This window comes from Jatropha curcas, chromosome 9, assembly GCF_041381405.1.
Source record: "Jatropha curcas cultivar XTBG-Jc1 chromosome 9, XTBG_Jcur_1.0, whole genome shotgun sequence".
Taxonomy (NCBI): domain Eukaryota; kingdom Viridiplantae; phylum Streptophyta; class Magnoliopsida; order Malpighiales; family Euphorbiaceae; genus Jatropha; species Jatropha curcas.
Window position 1 is genome coordinate 10279967 of NC_143159.1, and position 17485 is coordinate 10297451.

The 17485-nt window shown below is 34.5% G+C and overlaps 1 protein-coding gene across 3 annotated transcripts; it reads right to left on the bottom strand.

Moving 5' to 3' along the window:
• Positions 1–627: 627 nt before the first annotated feature.
• On the bottom strand, positions 628–17081 carry GI (gigantea protein (GI)). 3 transcript variants are annotated; one of them, XM_020679849.3, is made up of 17 exons: positions 16836–17081; positions 16306–16345; positions 16121–16190; positions 15893–15994; positions 13898–13969; positions 13706–13760; positions 13454–13596; positions 12929–13203; positions 9715–9770; positions 7199–7439; positions 6596–6746; positions 5390–5599; positions 3543–5078; positions 2526–2594; positions 1964–2182; positions 1742–1834; positions 628–1236 (listed from the first exon to the last, which is right to left on the bottom strand). In XM_020679849.3, exons 4-17 carry the CDS (start codon positions 15977–15979, stop codon positions 937–939), a joined length of 3507 nt encoding a protein of 1168 aa, XP_020535508.1. In that variant the 5' UTR covers positions 15980–15994; positions 16121–16190; positions 16306–16345; positions 16836–17081; the 3' UTR covers positions 628–936. The 3 variants fall into 3 exon arrangements, with proteins under 3 accessions (XP_020535508.1, XP_020535510.1, XP_089581870.1); XM_020679851.3 differs by having other exon boundaries at positions 16087–16190; XM_089725744.1 differs by having other exon boundaries at positions 15893–16190.
• Between the last annotated feature and the right edge of the window lie 404 nt (positions 17082–17485).

Below are 17485 nucleotides of genomic sequence, written 5' to 3' on the forward strand. Positions count from 1 at the left end.
TTTTCATCTATCTCAATGTTCCTCCTCAATTTATATTTTCATATATATTATAGATTATGACTTAAATCTATAGATTTTAGTATATTAGTATAGAATCTCTATTTCAAAATTTAATTATATAGTCCCCAATTTTATTTTAATTATTCTATTTAATATTTCTGTTTATTTTCCTTTTAATAGGCATTGCATATGCTAGTTTCAAGTAAATTACTATTTACACCTCCAATTATACTTAAATACAATAATCAATGCTTTAATTTTCAGAATAGTTCTCATTTTATCCCCACTATACTGTTTAATCCTTTCAAGTTCAGTCAATTTGTAAAGCAAAAAAATTAACAAAAGGATCAAGTAATATACCAGGAAAAAAAAAGACAAACAGACTAAATTATCAAATTCTAAAAATGCAAGTTCTCATAAACTTGAGCATAAATGAGCAAAAATTACTCATAAAAATTTTAATAACATAAATGTCTTTTTATGACTAAAGTTAAAGCATAGTAATTTGATGTTGATGTTGATGTTGTCTGCTACATACCAATCTGTATATACCAATATCTATATATTTTAAAAAAAAAAAAAAAAAAAAAAAAAAAAAAAAAAAGAGAGAGTAACATTAGGCTGATGTTGTCTGCTATGTACCAATCTGTATTCCAAATCCAAATTACACATGAAAATCTACAACATTGTTACATGCACATCTCAGCTGGATAAAATTAAGCATATGATGGAATTTTTATCATGGCCTTGTCTACTGTTTCACTATACACTATTATCCTTCCTAGAAGAACAAAGTGAAAGTTACTTCTGTGGCCAACATTGCTACTGTCCAATTAACAAGGCCTATTTCTACCTGTATGTCTCACTGAAGAAAAGGAGGAAAAGCAGAGGAAATACACTGATAAACCTGAAACTGCTACCAAATGCTAGTTGATGTCAAATGGAAATAGTACAGTCTAATTCTTTGGCAGCAGCATCAAGAAACTGAATGTCCAGTCCTGTTGCAAGTCGGCTATGAGCTTCCCAAGTTAAGCATTTCTCTATATCAGCTTGCCAATCAATGACATCTATGTTAATGTACTGGCAAGAGGGACCGCGAAAACCGTTTATGTCCACTTGGTTAACAGTAGGTCTTATTGAACCAGTATGCAAAATACTGCGGAGAACTGATGCGCTAAGAGCACGGACATGTGCGCTTGGATGAGAAAGGCATCGGATAGTAGCTGGTAGCCGACACTGCATGAATTAGTCAAAAAAATGTCAAATTAGCAAACTTTAGCCGACACTGCATGAATTAGTCAAAAAAATGTCAAATTAGCAAGCTTGAGGTCTCCATGCCATTTAGCACATATATATATATATATATATATAATTCCTTAGAGCATTAGTTTCCTTGGTTTTGTGACAAAAAATCATTACACCTAAAGTTCAAGCTCGTGAGGGCCCAAGTATGGTTTTACATTTCCAAATTTCAACACCCCCTTCAACCAAAGTCCACATAACTTTGTTGAAATTTGATTACTCATGCGGCATTATTCCTCTGATACCATGTCGCAGAACCATTTAATCTTTTAACTGAAGTTTGTAACTAAGAGCCCAAGAAAGGGTATTATATTTTTAACAGTTAGTAGCAGTTACATTACATGTGCATGCAACCTTTGGACTAGATGAAACTGGATATGCTATTGGGTTTTCTTTTCCACCCCCTCCCAAAACCCCCCCCCCCCCCTTCTCTCTTTACCTTCAACAGGTTTGAAAGGCCATCTGCAACTGCAAATCCAGATTCTCCCCATTCCAAAACAGGCTGAACTGCTCTAGCTGTCGCCTCAAGTAACTGCCACAAATTGAAGATTGGAGCATCAACTGATAGATAGACCATACTGAATATTGACTACATTTCTTAATATAATAAGCCTGAAGTCAATATGCATCTAAGAATATTGTGAAGAATAGGTCAGAGAACCTCTAGCTGTGGTAAAGTGCAAGCTTCTCCATCAACAAGCATCCCATCTGTTGCACGTAGAAGTAGGTCTGACGCACTTGCTAATATTACCAATGATTCTGGTGTATCATGATTTCTCATTAATTCCACGATTAATCTGACTATTCGCTGGTTGATTCTCCACATTTTCTGACCCTGATCGTCATCTTTGGCAATCCAAGGTTGTAATTCCCTATCCGCCTAACAAGCACACAAGGCAACGAAAGTTACTAAATAAAATAAGTGACTAAAAAATGAACAACAAAACAAGATTGCTGACTTGGAAACCCAGTGGGGCACACCTCCAAAATAGGGCAGTTAAACATTTTAAACATTATTCAAGCCATTCTGGTACTAACATGTTTTCTTGGTCGGTATATTTTTAACCATGCAATGATTAGGATTGATGTTACTGAATTTCTATTGTCCTGTTTTGGAGGTAGTGTTACCTTACACAACGCCAGATGGTTTCCAAGCATGATAAGGAAAACCCTAACAGATTTTATGTTTTGGATAAAATTTACAAGTTGAACAAATTTTGGACCTGAAGAACAACTGCTGTAGCTGCTTTTGTAGGTGATGACGATACAACATTGCATAGTGCATCAACAACCTGAACACATCCAAATAATATGGTCAAACAAAACATTTCACATGGAAAATAGAAATAAAATTCCAAATGAAATTCAAACTATTGCATCAGCTTCCCTACAGCTGGGCTAGCCGGCTAGGTCTTGTGCATGCAATCATACCAATCAAGACATTTACATTCATTTCCTTTTAATACAGTACAAGCTAAAACTTCCTTTGATACAAACAAATAGAAACTGAAATGATGAAAGTGTAACCTAATGACAAAAAAAAAAATCCAATCTTTTCACAAAACATCAATTTTAGCCAAAACTTCTAGCTAATTGAAAAATTTATACCTCAATCTTTGATGTAAGTATCAATTTTAGCTAAATATTTTATCAGTTTGAACCAAACTTTTGCATGAATTATCAATTTGAACCAAGCTCTTGCATGAATTGTTCAATTTTAGCAAAGGGTCAATTATTAAGATCTTAAACACTAAAATCTTGCGATTGTGACCCTGAACAATCAAGCACTTTCAACTCCAACTTTTCTCACTAATTCTCCATGAAACTTTGCAAATGAATTGTTCAAGTGAGCTATTAAATTGAGTAGAACAGATTTTGGGAGTTCTATTTGTCTAGGTAAAAACATTTAACACGTAAATTAAAACAAAAATTATCTAGATACATCTCCCTCAGGTTTACTGCAGAATGCTAATCTATTCATGCAAGCAATATATCACATTAAAGCTTGTTAAAGGTTATTTAAGAATCTAATCCAATTTATCAAGTTTAAACGAAGTTGAGAGAAATTGAGAAAGAATTTTTCCTGATTCACATTAAATTCTTAACTAGTTCTGATTTGAATCACTATAGTTTTCAAAATACTAGTACTTTAATTGTAAGGGATTAATTAATTTTAGTGTTTTTTTTAATAAACCAGAAATAATAATCACACTCCATTATATGTAACAAATGGAAATCACCTGTCTCCATCCTTGTTGGGCAGACGTGCTTTCAGCGGTAGGTTGAGTTTCGGGTGTGACAATCAACTTGTGCCACAGCAGTGAAACGACAGAGAAACACAACTCTTGTTTCTCTGCAAGCACTGATCTTAAAAGAACTTGTGCACTACAATTGAATCCGATGTGCCTGTCCATTGTTAAGAAATTGGCCAAATCTGAAGCATCTAATGGGAACCCGGCAATACGCTTACCCAAGGTACTTCCTGAACCTTCTTCTGATTGTGACAGTCTCTCACTTTTAATTCTAGGTTCTGTACAAGCTGATTCTTCACACTGTGAGGTAGATGACTCCCCTGAATTGAAGCAGTCTGTGCTTGCACTTTTGTTTCGCTTTTTGCCATCTAAACGCACGAGGGAATCTTTCCAAACTGGAAAATGCAAGTGTGCCTCTAACGGCTCAGCCTTGGTAACTATTGATGCAACAGCTTTGCTATGAATATCAATGAGGTTATATAGTGATGACGCCCTGGTATAAATTTCTTTGTCCCACTTGCACCGCATCAAAACAGAAAGTGCATGCATGCAAGCCTTTGACCGTCTGAATAGTTCAGAAACATGAGCAGCAACCATAGCTGCAGCTACTATCTCATTTGAACTGTAACTCCAAGAGGTACCAACAGAAGATGGTTTCAAAGAAAAAAGTGCCTCCAAAATTGCTAAGATTCTATGAGTATGATGAATTGCAGAGTCAATACTACTTTGGAACTCACTACTAGATCCATTTAATTTTACAGGCTTGGCCACCGTCTGACAATCTTTAGAACTTGAATGATTACTGCCCCTTGAAATGAAAGGGAACAACTGAAGCTCACAGGAAAGAGCACATACAGCAGCCAAAACATAAGAATCAAATGCTGCGACAGGACCTTGTTTTTTTATCTTTCTAGACTTCAGCATTTCAGATGTTAGTTGGTGCGAGTCCTCATTGCTATCATCCGGTGGATAAATTTCCTCACCTCTTGGTCTCTTGCTTCCATTAGATTGAGCCTCATGACTCACACACACAGTTAACACAACAAATAGTAGGCGTGAAGCAAGCTCTATGGAGGCACATGATTCCAGAAAGAGAGAATGGACCATTGTACGAAGTTCTGCCACTGCAAGGTTTTTGGAGGCAGATCCCATGCTAGAAAGATATCTTGATTTTCTGGTTTGTTCCCGGGAAGACACGGGTGGAAATGTTCTCTGAAGAATAGCTTCAACAGTAGCAACAAATATTTTCATGAGACATGCTTCAGATGGACTTCCACGAGGAAGGTATTCCAAGACTTTAAGGAGAGGTATATACAGGTTCCATGATAATATAGGAGTCTGTAATGGAGTGGCCACTATGATTTCAGGAAGATCGACTGCTGAGGAACCTAAAGGAATCAGGCCATAAGCAGCTTCCCAAATGGTGCAAATTCTCCATTCAACCTCTGGGCCATGGGCACAAAGCATAGATGCAATCCCCTGGGCAGTTGCTTCAATAGTCGCTTCAGCTGCAGGCACTTCTATCTGGTCATAAATTTTTGGTAGTTAGGTCCAATAACTAGTGCAAAGCTAAAAGTCTTGGTGCTGAAAAAATGGTTTCAGGTTCAGGGCCTGGAAGCAACCACTTCATGCTAAAATGCGCAAGTATTAGATACGGTTGACTCCAGAGTTCTCTTTTTGAAGGAGAAAAACTGGGAAATTGCCACTTTTTCCAGGTTAGGTTTAATGGTTACAATTTTTCAAATTGAAAATAGAACAGAACATGAAAATCTTTCATAAACTGAAAACTAATCAGTCATAGTTATGACTTTACCACTGTTTCTACTCTACATTACCTGCTTTCTGTAGTTTGAAATATAACCGCCCAAAAGCTCATGTTGAACTTCAACACCCTCAACTTGCCTTAGTGGTGGAAAAAGCAACGCAGGCTGTGAGAGAATGCGAAAAAGTAAAGCTGCAGCGGCATCAGCAGCTATTCCTGCTCTCATTGACATTGCAATCCCAATTGCACGCAAGAAATGCAAGTGCATCCAATTCCTGGGAAGCTACAACACCAAAAAAATAGAAGCAGTCACCACAATATGGAATAAAAAGGAAGATAAATTGATCAATTACAAAAAGACTATGAATCCACACATTTAATCCAGAAAAAGCAATCAATGTTAGAACATACTATCTGTGGTAAAGAATTCCTTTCTTTTATGTTAAAACAGCTCCAATTATCCATTTTCAAGCCACAGGGTGGCAGGGAGAAGGAAAAAATATATGAAGTACAATATACTACTAATTTTCCCATTGATGGTTTTGAAAACAAGTGATTACACCCATGCTACCCATATGATCGCATGTAGGCCTAAAGTTCCATCAATCAGTGAAATCTTTCAATTGCAAGATCAAAAGTTGTTTGTAGATCAAAGGAAATATCATCCACGGAAATACAAAGTGGAGTATAAATGTCTCTCTCAAAGAAACCAGAGAAGAACATCAGAAAAACAAAATATCAGGATGATTTTTCAACCAAACCCTCCAACTTTTACTTTTCCATTCAATGGTAAAGGCATCAACCAGATTCTAATTGAATGAAATAGCTTAGCGCAGTCCTTGAATCACAATTTCACGTGTTTGCTTTACATACAATTAGGAGTAAATTGATGCTTTTAGAAGTTCAGCTACTTGATTGAGAAAACTAAGAGTTGGAAGATTTCACTGTGAACTTGTTAAGAGTTCAGGAACTCCCCCTGTAATTATCTCAGGACTGTCATTTTTTCAACAGGCAAAACTAATAACTAGCAAGTTCAATGTGTTAACATGTGAAACACTAGCCCCCTCATGACAAATCTCCAGTTCTGGACTAAACAAGTACTTGTTAGGCTAAGGATATCAATGAGGCAGAGTCAGTCACCATGGTGGAATTCTATAACGAAGAGGCACATACGCCAAGAGAAAAAATTATGAACAACCTTATCAACTTGAAACAAAATTACGATTTTAACTCTTGTCAATCTACATTAAAATGTGACCAATCAAACTGTCTAACTTACCCTTATGCCAGATGCATAATCTTCAGCAGCTCGGAGGAGTTCCACAAGCTGTACAGCAGCATCAAGTGCATCTGGAGCCCATGAAGGCGGTGCTTCCAAAAGTCCAAGAAGAAGTCGCTGGGTGGCACTTGGAGTTGCAATTGCATAATACCTGGTCACATTAAAAGAATAAATTGAGCATACTTTAATATGTAGAATCATTCAACCAAGCAACAAGCAACTCTGACACTTTTAGACACAGGAATTCTCTACCACTGTCTTCATGAACTCTTCAGTCACTTGTATGCATATTTCCACTTTCATCTCTATTGTCCTTACAAGCTGCTACTTTACTGAATAAGGATATATTTTCATTAAAATTAATGTAGGATGTCTGTGCTATTAATTTTTAGCTTCTGTTTTATGTTTCCTGTCACTAGCCAGTTCTTGAGTTGTAAGAGGATTTCTTGTCCTCAACAGTTGTGCACTCATATCTTTCTCTCCCAATAATATTTTTCTTGCAAAAATGATAAAAGCCATAAATCACCTTAACCCAACTGTACCTAGACAACAAATGTATTTAAGAAAGGCCCATATTATACAGTTACAAATTAAAATATTCACCGATGAAATAAACGTGCATATGGCTCAAGAGCCGGTAGCCCAGCAACTAGATGTTCATCCAAAGCTGTTGTTGGAGGGGGAAGTAAAAGTGCAGGGACAGCAGCTGCAGTTAATGTAGCAGTCTCATAACGAGCCACTTCATCATCACACACACTTAATATAACCCCAGCACCGTTGGCTACAGCCCATCTTGGGGTTGATGGCATGAGCTGAGGATGTTTCCCAGATCCACGAGATGAAGCTAAAGAAGAAAATTAATAAAATACGTTAGTTGAGAGTGATACATTTCTCTCAAGTTGTAAACTACTAAAATTGACAAACAGCATTTGAAATTCATCAAAAACGACATTAGAAAAGTATGATCAAGTATGATCCCTTTATAAGATAAGGATATTAACTTCAATGCCACACATAATTCCTATCACGAGCAACAGAAACTTAAAACCATTAAAGCATTTGTGGATACGCACATGCTTAGGCTTAATTAATGATCCCTGAACTATCACTAAATTTTAGAATGATCAACTGAACAATTTGTCTCAGCAAATCACTTAACTTGATTTCGCTCTTGCCAAATTTTCTGGGAAATTTTAGCTGTATTTTTTAAGTGTTGATTAAGAAAAAGCCTATTTGTAATTGCATAACTATATTAGATAATTCCATCACTGTTCATTTAAGTGAGACATAAAAAAGTGCAAACTGTGTAAGACTTAATGAAAGAGCCTAATAGTGCATACTTAATTCACTCAACACTACCCCTACACCTCAATTTAATGATTTGAAGGAAAGTTATTCTGAAGAAAACCAGATTTTTATAATGCATTATGCACCTTTGTGATTTCACAGTTAAAGAAAATCACTCCTAATTGTCTATGTTCTCTGAGTCACTTCAACAAGAATCCTTAACAAAGAAAAAGACGGTAAGAGTACAACCTAAAGGAACCCTGAAAAGATTAAAGGCTAAAATATAAGCAGAACTAGACAAGATCTGAATATCAAAAAAAATAAAAGATAGGTGCACCCCAAGGCATATTCTAGTGGTAAGTGCTTGACAACCTGGAAATAGATCCAGGTTCGAATCCTCCTCCCCCAATGCTCAAAAAGAGAATAATAATAATAAAAGATAGGTCCCTCATAGAAAAATCAATTTTCAAAACAGAAACTGTTTAACAATTGTAACAAGGGTCGCATTGCAGAAAATATCAGATGGAAAGAAAATATCACTTAATTAGAAATAAACTAATTCCTAGGTCCTGGAATGCATGCAAACCTACTTTTAAGACCTCACCTACAAGCTCTCAAGCTACTAGGAGATATACTCTTAATTTATGGTCAAACATGTCTGCTCTACAAGGCTGGATGACATTGATGTTATGTCAATAACCTCAAGAATAACAAGAGTCCCATATGAAAGAATATTTTAGAGGTGAAATATTCACTAAGGATATGTCCCAAGTGCTCTCTAACCTATGCTGTCAAAGATCAACTTACATGTCAAACAAATGATGTGTTATACCATCTTAAGTACATCTGATAATTGGAAAAACAGATCCTCCTGCATTTTTCATAAAACTCATTTCTCACTGATTCAAACTTCAAATAAATGGAAAATTCATCATCAGAATCAATCTTTAGACATTGTTTAGAAAGCATCTATTCCTAAGAATATTATGTGATGTTTAGACAACTCTTATTGATGAATTGTGTGTGTGAGTGCATGCGTGCATGCATATGCGTGCATGTGTTTGTGTGTGTGTGTGTGTGTGTGTGTGTGTGTGTGTGCACGAGTGTGTGTATATGGCTAAATTCATTGCCCTCATCTGATACATTATTTTCATCAGTTTTTTTCACATGAATTATGCAAGGTGCTAGCTTAAAGATGAAATGACCATTAGGTACATATCCCAGGTGACATCTGATAAATGCAGGCACAAAATCATCTTGTTTTTGAAACTAATGATGTCTTCTACAATCTTTGAATACATCCTGAAAATTGGAGCATGCAAATTTCACATCAGTCACTCTCTGTAAATTTCAACTTTGAATGAATGGATAAATTAACCATCATTGCCTTGTCAAGTTTAGACACCTTTTATTGATGTTGATTGACATTTAAGAAAATTATCTATATATATATATATATATAGACTAAGCTATTACATTAGCCCCGCTGCTTGTACAACACTTGCAACTTGCACAAAAAGCATAAGCAAAATAATATAATAGTTTTGTTAAATATTTCCCATGAAAGCCCAACTTTTTTCAGTAACAGTTGTTGGAAACTTGACCATACAGGGGGCGACCCAAGCATGATCCAAAATCAAATATATGTATATATATACATACACCCACCCCTAGACACATGTATCTCTCTCTCTCTCTCTCTCTCTCTCTCTCTCTATGCGTGTGTGTGTGTGTGTATATATATATATATATATATATATATAAGCAGTCAAACTGGATATTAACAGGACAACGAATCAAATTCCATATTTCAAAAGGAAGATTAAACAAACCAGTTGTTGGTGGCTTGAGCTCTCCAGCCGCATATTTACCCATGACACCACTGCACCTGAAAGTATGTTGAGGTTTATGATTAAGAGCATATTCATCACAAGAAATTGGCAAAAGAATAACGAAAATTTGTATGGTTACCGCAAGTTGCTAACTTGCTACAAGAATCAACTCTTCGTACGGAATTTTATACAATGAAGGTACCAAAGCAAGTGAATGCAAATTCTATTACTTAAGAAAGTCACAAGGGAAAAGGAAAAAGAAAAAAAAAAAAAGAGAGAGAGAATTTCTGGCCCACCATGATTGTTGAATACTTCTACATAAGTAAACCAATTAACAAATGAAAAAAGAATGAAACTAATTTCATTAGATACTAACTTACAACTAGTTAATTTTTCACCGAAAAAGATTTTCCTTATAATGCTTCCATTTATATTAATAAGTCTTGACTTATGTTGTTCCACAAGCTCGTCTTCCGGGGGAGAATAGAGATGAAGAGCTTGCTTCTGTTGTTCCTAAAAAGTTTTTGAATCCAACCACAACCAGTAATACTGAGCATGAACCAAGTAATGAGCGAGAACCTAGACAAAGTAGATTGGATAGACCAGATCTAAAAAGATACAATCGAAGGGAGAAGATTAATGCCATTGAACATGATATACAGATCAAATGTCACCTCTACAATCAGTTCCTAAAAAATCACATCGTGAGTCCTCTATAACTCCTAGTTTGAATTCTAATATAACTCTGATTCTATAGCTAATGATATTGATATTCTTATTGCTCTAAGAAAAGGAGTTAGAACTTGAACCAAACACCCTCTATCTCAATTTGTTTCTTATGATTCATTTTCTCCTTCCTATGAAGCCTTTCCATTGTTGTTTCTTTTGTCACTCTTTCACAGAATTGGCAAGTATATCAAGATTCAAAATGGAAAGATGCAATGGTGGAGAAGATGAAAGCTTTAAAAAAAAAAAAATGAAACTTGGTAACTTGTTACTCCTTCATTAGAAAAGAAACAAGCATGATGCAAATGGGTGTCCACTGTAAAACAAAAGGTAGATGGATCAATTGAAAGATACAAAGCTAGATTGGTATATAGAGTGAACCATCAAGAGATTTTTGCTCCAGTTGCAAATATGAATACTATAAGAATTTTGTTTCCATATGCAGCCAACTTGGATTGGGGTCTGTCAAAAATGCTTTTTTACATGGAGACTTCGACGAAGAAGTGTGTATGGAAATTCGTCTAGGTTTTGACAATGAGAAGACTAAAAGAAGGGTTTTGTAGATTCAAGAAGGCATGTATGGGTTGAACAATCACCTAGAGCTTGGTTTGATGGATTCAGTAAGGTTGTGATTTCTTTTGGATGCTCCCAACGTAATGTTGATCACACTTTGTTTATCAGACATTGTAATTGCATCCTACTAATTGTCTATGTTGATGATATAGTTGTAACTGGAGATGATGAAAAGGAAATTGCTCACCTAAAAAGGCTATTAGAGTAATTGTTGAATTTCATATTAGTGTTTTCCTATATTAGTGCATAATTCTTACTTTCTTTATCAGTGATAGTTTCCTATTCTAGGATTAACATATGTATATAGAGATTTACTGTTGTAAAGAAGAAATTTGCGATAGAAAAAATTTCTTTCCAATTCTATCACTCTCAACACACAACAATCAATAGGTAAACTGAATAGGCCTCATTTTCTACAACATGCCATTAGCATTCACTTTATGGAGAACTTAAATAGAGTGGCTCTTCATCTTCCAAACTTTTTAAGCCAAAGGAAAAGAATGGCCACTAGAGTGGGAAATAAAAGGATTAGTACAAAATTTTCAAAAATCCAAAACTCAAATCCTTTTATCTACCTCAATAACATAATAGAATATCAAAAACAATTATGTTCTCTACTTATAACTGATATTTCTTAAAAAGTGGAAGTCCCTGAGGAATGTTATCATGGACAAAGAACTAGAAAGTAGAAGCAATGTGCAATAAGAGGACACAGGAAAGATTAAAAAGGAAAGTTAAGAGTAGCTGTATTTTAGGCTCTAAAACAACGAGTCTCCAATGAAAGAATTAATGCATTGAGTAGCTAATGAGACAAGATCAAAATTGGGAGGGAAGAAACGAATATAGAGATTCAAAAGAGAAGATATACAAGCTTTTGAGTTTGATCTTTGGATTTGGTGTGATAAACCTTAGCTTTTAAAAAAGAGGAGAAAGGAGAGTCTTAGTGAGAGTTCATGAAAGGGGGAGTTCAAAAGTTACAAAAGTTTCTTTTTTTTTTTTCGGGTTTTATAATTAAGGAAGAAGAATAGTGCCTACGGGAGGAAGAGAGTTTATGAATTAGATAGATTAGAGAGATGTGGTGAGTTGTATAATAATGATTCAATAGGACCCACTTATCATTTTGGTTTTTGTCTTTTGCAAAATTGAAGTATTTGTACCCTTATTACCAATTTGCTTGAGAGCAGTCCAAAGTCAATCCAAGTATAGTACCTTTCTATTGTAATTCTTATTATTAATATTCAATAAATTAATATTTTATCATGTATTAATTTTTTACAATTTTGACTTGGATTAATACCACAACAACAAAAACAAATAAGCAGTAACCTAAACTAGTTAGGATTAATAGATTAAATTAACAATTTCAATAAATTAATAAGATAATATTTTTTTAAGAAATTCTTAATTAAAATATTTGGTGGTTTAAAAATTCTTGTGATTTTACAATTCATCCATAGGACAAATCATATATGTCACATATGTAATTAGTTTTGATTTTATGATTTGGTTTTGTGGACTGACTACTGATTCTAATTAAAAAAACTATTTTGACAACCTCGATCATAATTTATGCCACCCTTTGAAGTGTTCCAGCACTCTTACTGAAATGCCATAGAGAAACCACAAACCATATGCTTAGCAGTCTTCTTCATGTCATCATCCTCAAAGGCCTCTCTAACTCTACCAATCTAGATTTTTAAGGATTCCAAACTAAACCTTCTATCAAGGGTCAACTTAAAAATTCTTCACGAAACAAAATGCATCACGGTCTTCTATAAAAAAAAAAACTTTTCTTTTGGTTCAATTTTTTGCTTAGAATTAGATTTAGTACCATGTGGCTGGCCCTGCATGCATGAATTACTGTCTGCAATTTAATTTATATTCCTTCCTACACATAATGAAATAATGCACTCACCAACGGAAGTAATCACTTCTAATACCCAGAGGTGCAGCAAGTAATATATCCGTAATCCAGGGGGACAAAGGCCTTAAAGGTTTCCTCTCCTGTTGTACTGAAGGTGCGTGACAGGCTTCCCCATCAACCGAGCCACTACTTGTAGCATAGTTTCCATCATTTTTTCTTTCCATTTCACTATTCTGTTGTTCCACCTTATATACTGGACGATTGTAATGAGTCAAAATTCGCAAAATCTCTCCACATGCCAGAGCCCATTGTTCAGAATATTCATTCTGGAAAATAGCAAATATACGTTAGTACTTCAAAGTCTCTTTTTGATTTCTCAAGCAATTCAATGCCATAATGAACAAATAACATGTTTAATGTAGTTCAAAAAAAAGTCAGACCTAATGAGAAGATAAAACTAGTGAAAATTAGAAGGTGAATTAGAAACTACAGTTCACTAAAAAAGGAAGTTTTCTTATTGAACAAGAGATGAGAGGAAGAAAGAAGGAAGAGTTTTTGAAGGTTCAGATCATGTACCTCACTACTTGGGCAGACCAATGAAATGAAAGAAGCAAATGGAGGACTACTCCTATCATACACCAGCGTACCATCAATTAGACATGAAATAATTGGAAGAACAACAGCATGCCCATGTTCCGGATGATGGAGGACAAAAGTAGCTGAAATTGACATCAAAATGTGAAATAGTTATCATAAAGCCAAGAGAATATTTTGTATTGACAGATGTAATAAATTGTTTATACATTAACAAGTATACAGAACCAATACCCAGGACATCATCAAACAGGCGTTTTTCCTTTGATGGATAACGATTACGAATCAGCTGTCAAAACAATATGCACATCAGTAAACAATATATGTTCCAGACACTACTAACTGTTAAATTTTCAAAGAAGTTTAGCATGTTGTCAATTTTCATAAAATATAAATAAGAAACAGAATCAAAGAGATAAAGCATACCTCAGCAATATCGTCAGGAAATTGTTCTGATGTGAACTGCCCAAAGTACTCAACATAGGCAGTAATTTGTGCCTGCAGAGGAGGGGAAGAAGGAAAACACAAAATGTATGTCAGAACTCCACTTCAGTACATAGAATTCTTATAAAATATTAGAAATGGATAAGATTTCCAAGTCAAGCACATTTCAAGGTCAATTAATCTAAAATGGAGAATCAGTCACTTAAGCCATTAGAATTCTGAAAGAAGAGATGCTAATGAAACAGATTCATCTCAAGATCAAAGCCAGATTCAATTACCAGCATCTATACAACACTTAAATTTTTCGTATAATCTACATACAACTGCTCTAAATCCAATCCTTTTTTGATAAAAATGGTTGAAATGAAGTTTAATTGAACCGATATTCCACTAAAATGTAACATCTGCTTTCTTTAAATTATGATCTAGTATTTAATGACTATATATGAGAATTTGAACAAGAAAAGAAGATGTCATGGCTTTACTTATCATTAGAAACAATTAAGATGCCAGCAATCCTCATGTATGAACAACCTAACATCATCTTCATTAAGGATGGATTACAATTGTCTCTGAAATTGGAATTGTCTCTGAAATTGTGAGAATACCCCATGTCCCTAGATTACACATGGATCAGAGATAATTTCCATAACCTGGTTTATTTTCTTTTATTTGAAATGCAAAGAAAAAACAAATTGCAGACTGGTAAGCAGAAGGTCGTAGTCTGCATATATGAAATATATAGTTAACTAGACCTTAAAATAACTCAGAGATTAGGCTCCTAAAGATCAAAGAGAAAATTGAATGAAAAAGATAAAATTAATGTAACCACTCCATCTTGATATAAACGCAGCAATGCTTTCAATCCAAAATACCCTGTTACGTTGTTCCTTCCAAATGCACCATGCTAATCAAAAGGGAGGCTCCTTAAAGGGATGCTATGATTTGAGCACTTGAAAAATTACAGTCAGACTAAAACAACTGCTTTGGCAGAACATCCAGCATGAACCAACTTGTCAGTAATAACATCTCATGCTCTAGTAGTAAAAACAGAACTATTAAGCACTGACATGCTGGCCTCATGACCCTTGTGCTCTAACTTCCATTACCATCCCTCATTATCCTCAAAATGCAACCCACTCCTAAGTCACAATTGCTCTGGCAGATTATAATTTGGAGCTGAAGGGATTATATTTATTGCAACTGCACAAGCAAAAGTTGATCCTGCAAAATTCTAATATTTCCTTTTCAACCAAATAAGCATATTGCTATGATCAGAATAGCACAATATCACAAACTTTTTTCTTCCTTCCCCTTCCTAGATCCTCTAAAATTTTCTTCAATAAGTCTTCCAAATTTGCAAATGAAATCCAATTTCTCAGAATACCAAAACATCAAAATCTCAAGAAAAAAAAAATCGAGAAAAGATGATGGGAATAACTACATCTATAGCACAACATTTATCAAGAAACAGTTTCATATTAGGTCACCTGACCTACAGCAAAAGTTGGTGTTTATACTATATTACTGATGCAGACAAGACAAAAAGCTTAACGTCCAAATATGCTAACCTACAAGATGTCCCACACCAAGAGCAATGATGCCAAAACAAAAGTGTATGATGGGAATGTTATGGTATGACATATTGGTAGGAAACTCTAAAGAAAAAGAAAATACAATTAGTTGAAACTGTACTAAAAAGATCAGTAATAAGTGGAATGACAAATATTTATTATGAAAATGGTAGCTCAAGAATCACATGCAATTAAATCCTAGATGGTACATGGTAGATTTTTCCAGCGGCACATGAAAACTCATCTGAATTTTCCCACAATCCACTAAAACCAAATTGATAAGTTATCACTAAAAAACTTCTGACAAAATGAAACATGGTAATAATTTTAGAGAATAAAAAGAGGAAGAAAAACATGCAGTTGATATCAGACTAATGAAAATAATACAATTTATTTATCTAACCTTTCGTTGCTGGACATCTTGAGGAGCTGGCCAGAACAATGACGAGAACTGAAGACCATCAATCCATCTCTCGGAAGAGCTTGCCATAAAAATATCTTATTTCTTCCAAAAAAAAAAAAAAAAAAACCCTTTTTCTTAAGCCAATAAACAACAAAACCAACAAGAGAACCACAAACTTCCCCTCCAACAGTTACCAATCAAGAATCAATATGTCGTAGTTCAGCATACCGACAGAATAACTTCCTGAGGCCCCAGAATTCTCAGTTCAAAAAACTAAGAATTGAGCTTCAATCTGTAGCTGAAATAATCCAAGAACAAATCATTCACCTCTCTCAATGAAAAACCATTTTTCGCACTATTTTATCCTCAAAATTTTGAAGCTTATGCTCCTTTACAGTGGTAAACGTCCAAACCTGATTTTTGCAATGCAAATTACAATTGGAATCAACAGCTCTGCAAAAACAGAGTTGAAAAAAGAAATTAGAGCTTACAATCAGATATGAAAGAAAACTAGAGTAAATCAAAACAGATACACAATAAAGACTCAAAATTTAATATAAAATGAAAACAAAATAAAAATAAATTGGAAAGTGAAAACCCACAAGGAATCAAATAAACATGACACAAACAAAAAAACAGAGAACATATCTATGAGTGACTTTCAGGTAAATCATTTTCAACTAATAAATGAGGGGTAAATCTTGAAAATAAAAAATTACAGATAAAATAAAATAAAAAGAAAAATAAATAAAAAGAAAAAACAGCAATCAAATTGAACTTAAATCCAAGAAACAAGAAAAGCCTATTATTCTTGTTTCAAATTATAGACATAAACACATATGTTCAAATCTACGCATATAGCTACGCAGAGAACAGAGATGAAACTAATAATTACTGAAAATAAAAATAAAATCTAGAAAATAAAATAGTTCCTGGTTCTTACAGGTATCTGAACAGGCTTTTGATTTTGCTGGTTGGTTGTAGATATTTGCCTCTATGGTTTTTTCATGTACAGACAGAGGGGGCTGTAAAAATGAGATTTTCTTTTCTTTTTTTTTTTCTAATTTCTTGGAAAATTGTCGTTTTTTTTTTTCCACTTTCTTTTTGTTCTTAGCTTAGAAATTGTGAAGAGGTTGTAAGCTTTTGGCAGAGAGAAAGAGAGAGAGAGAGAGAGAGAGAGGGGAGATCTTTAGTAGGTCTCTCGCTCATAGATTACCAGCAGACGTGGCAATGATATTTTCCTCTCACCTTAGAGGCCCACGTCATCTCTCCCTCATGCCATGTATGTATACATGCATGCTTGTACATGGCATGACATGCAGTGGCAGGCGGAAGGAGCCCTTTGCAGCGCCTCAGGACAAGAATTCATCGATAGAAATTTGCAACTTTTATTTTGTAATACTCTAAATTTTACAAATAATTTATTATGCACTTGAACTTGTAAAAATAAATTTTTTAATACTAATATTAATACCTTTTAAAGGTTTTAGCTTTTATCTGTAAAATATCGACTCGATATATAGTTAGCATGACTTTTAAAATAATAATTTTCATAAATGTCAACTTTTTAATGAGTGTTATATTGATTTAATT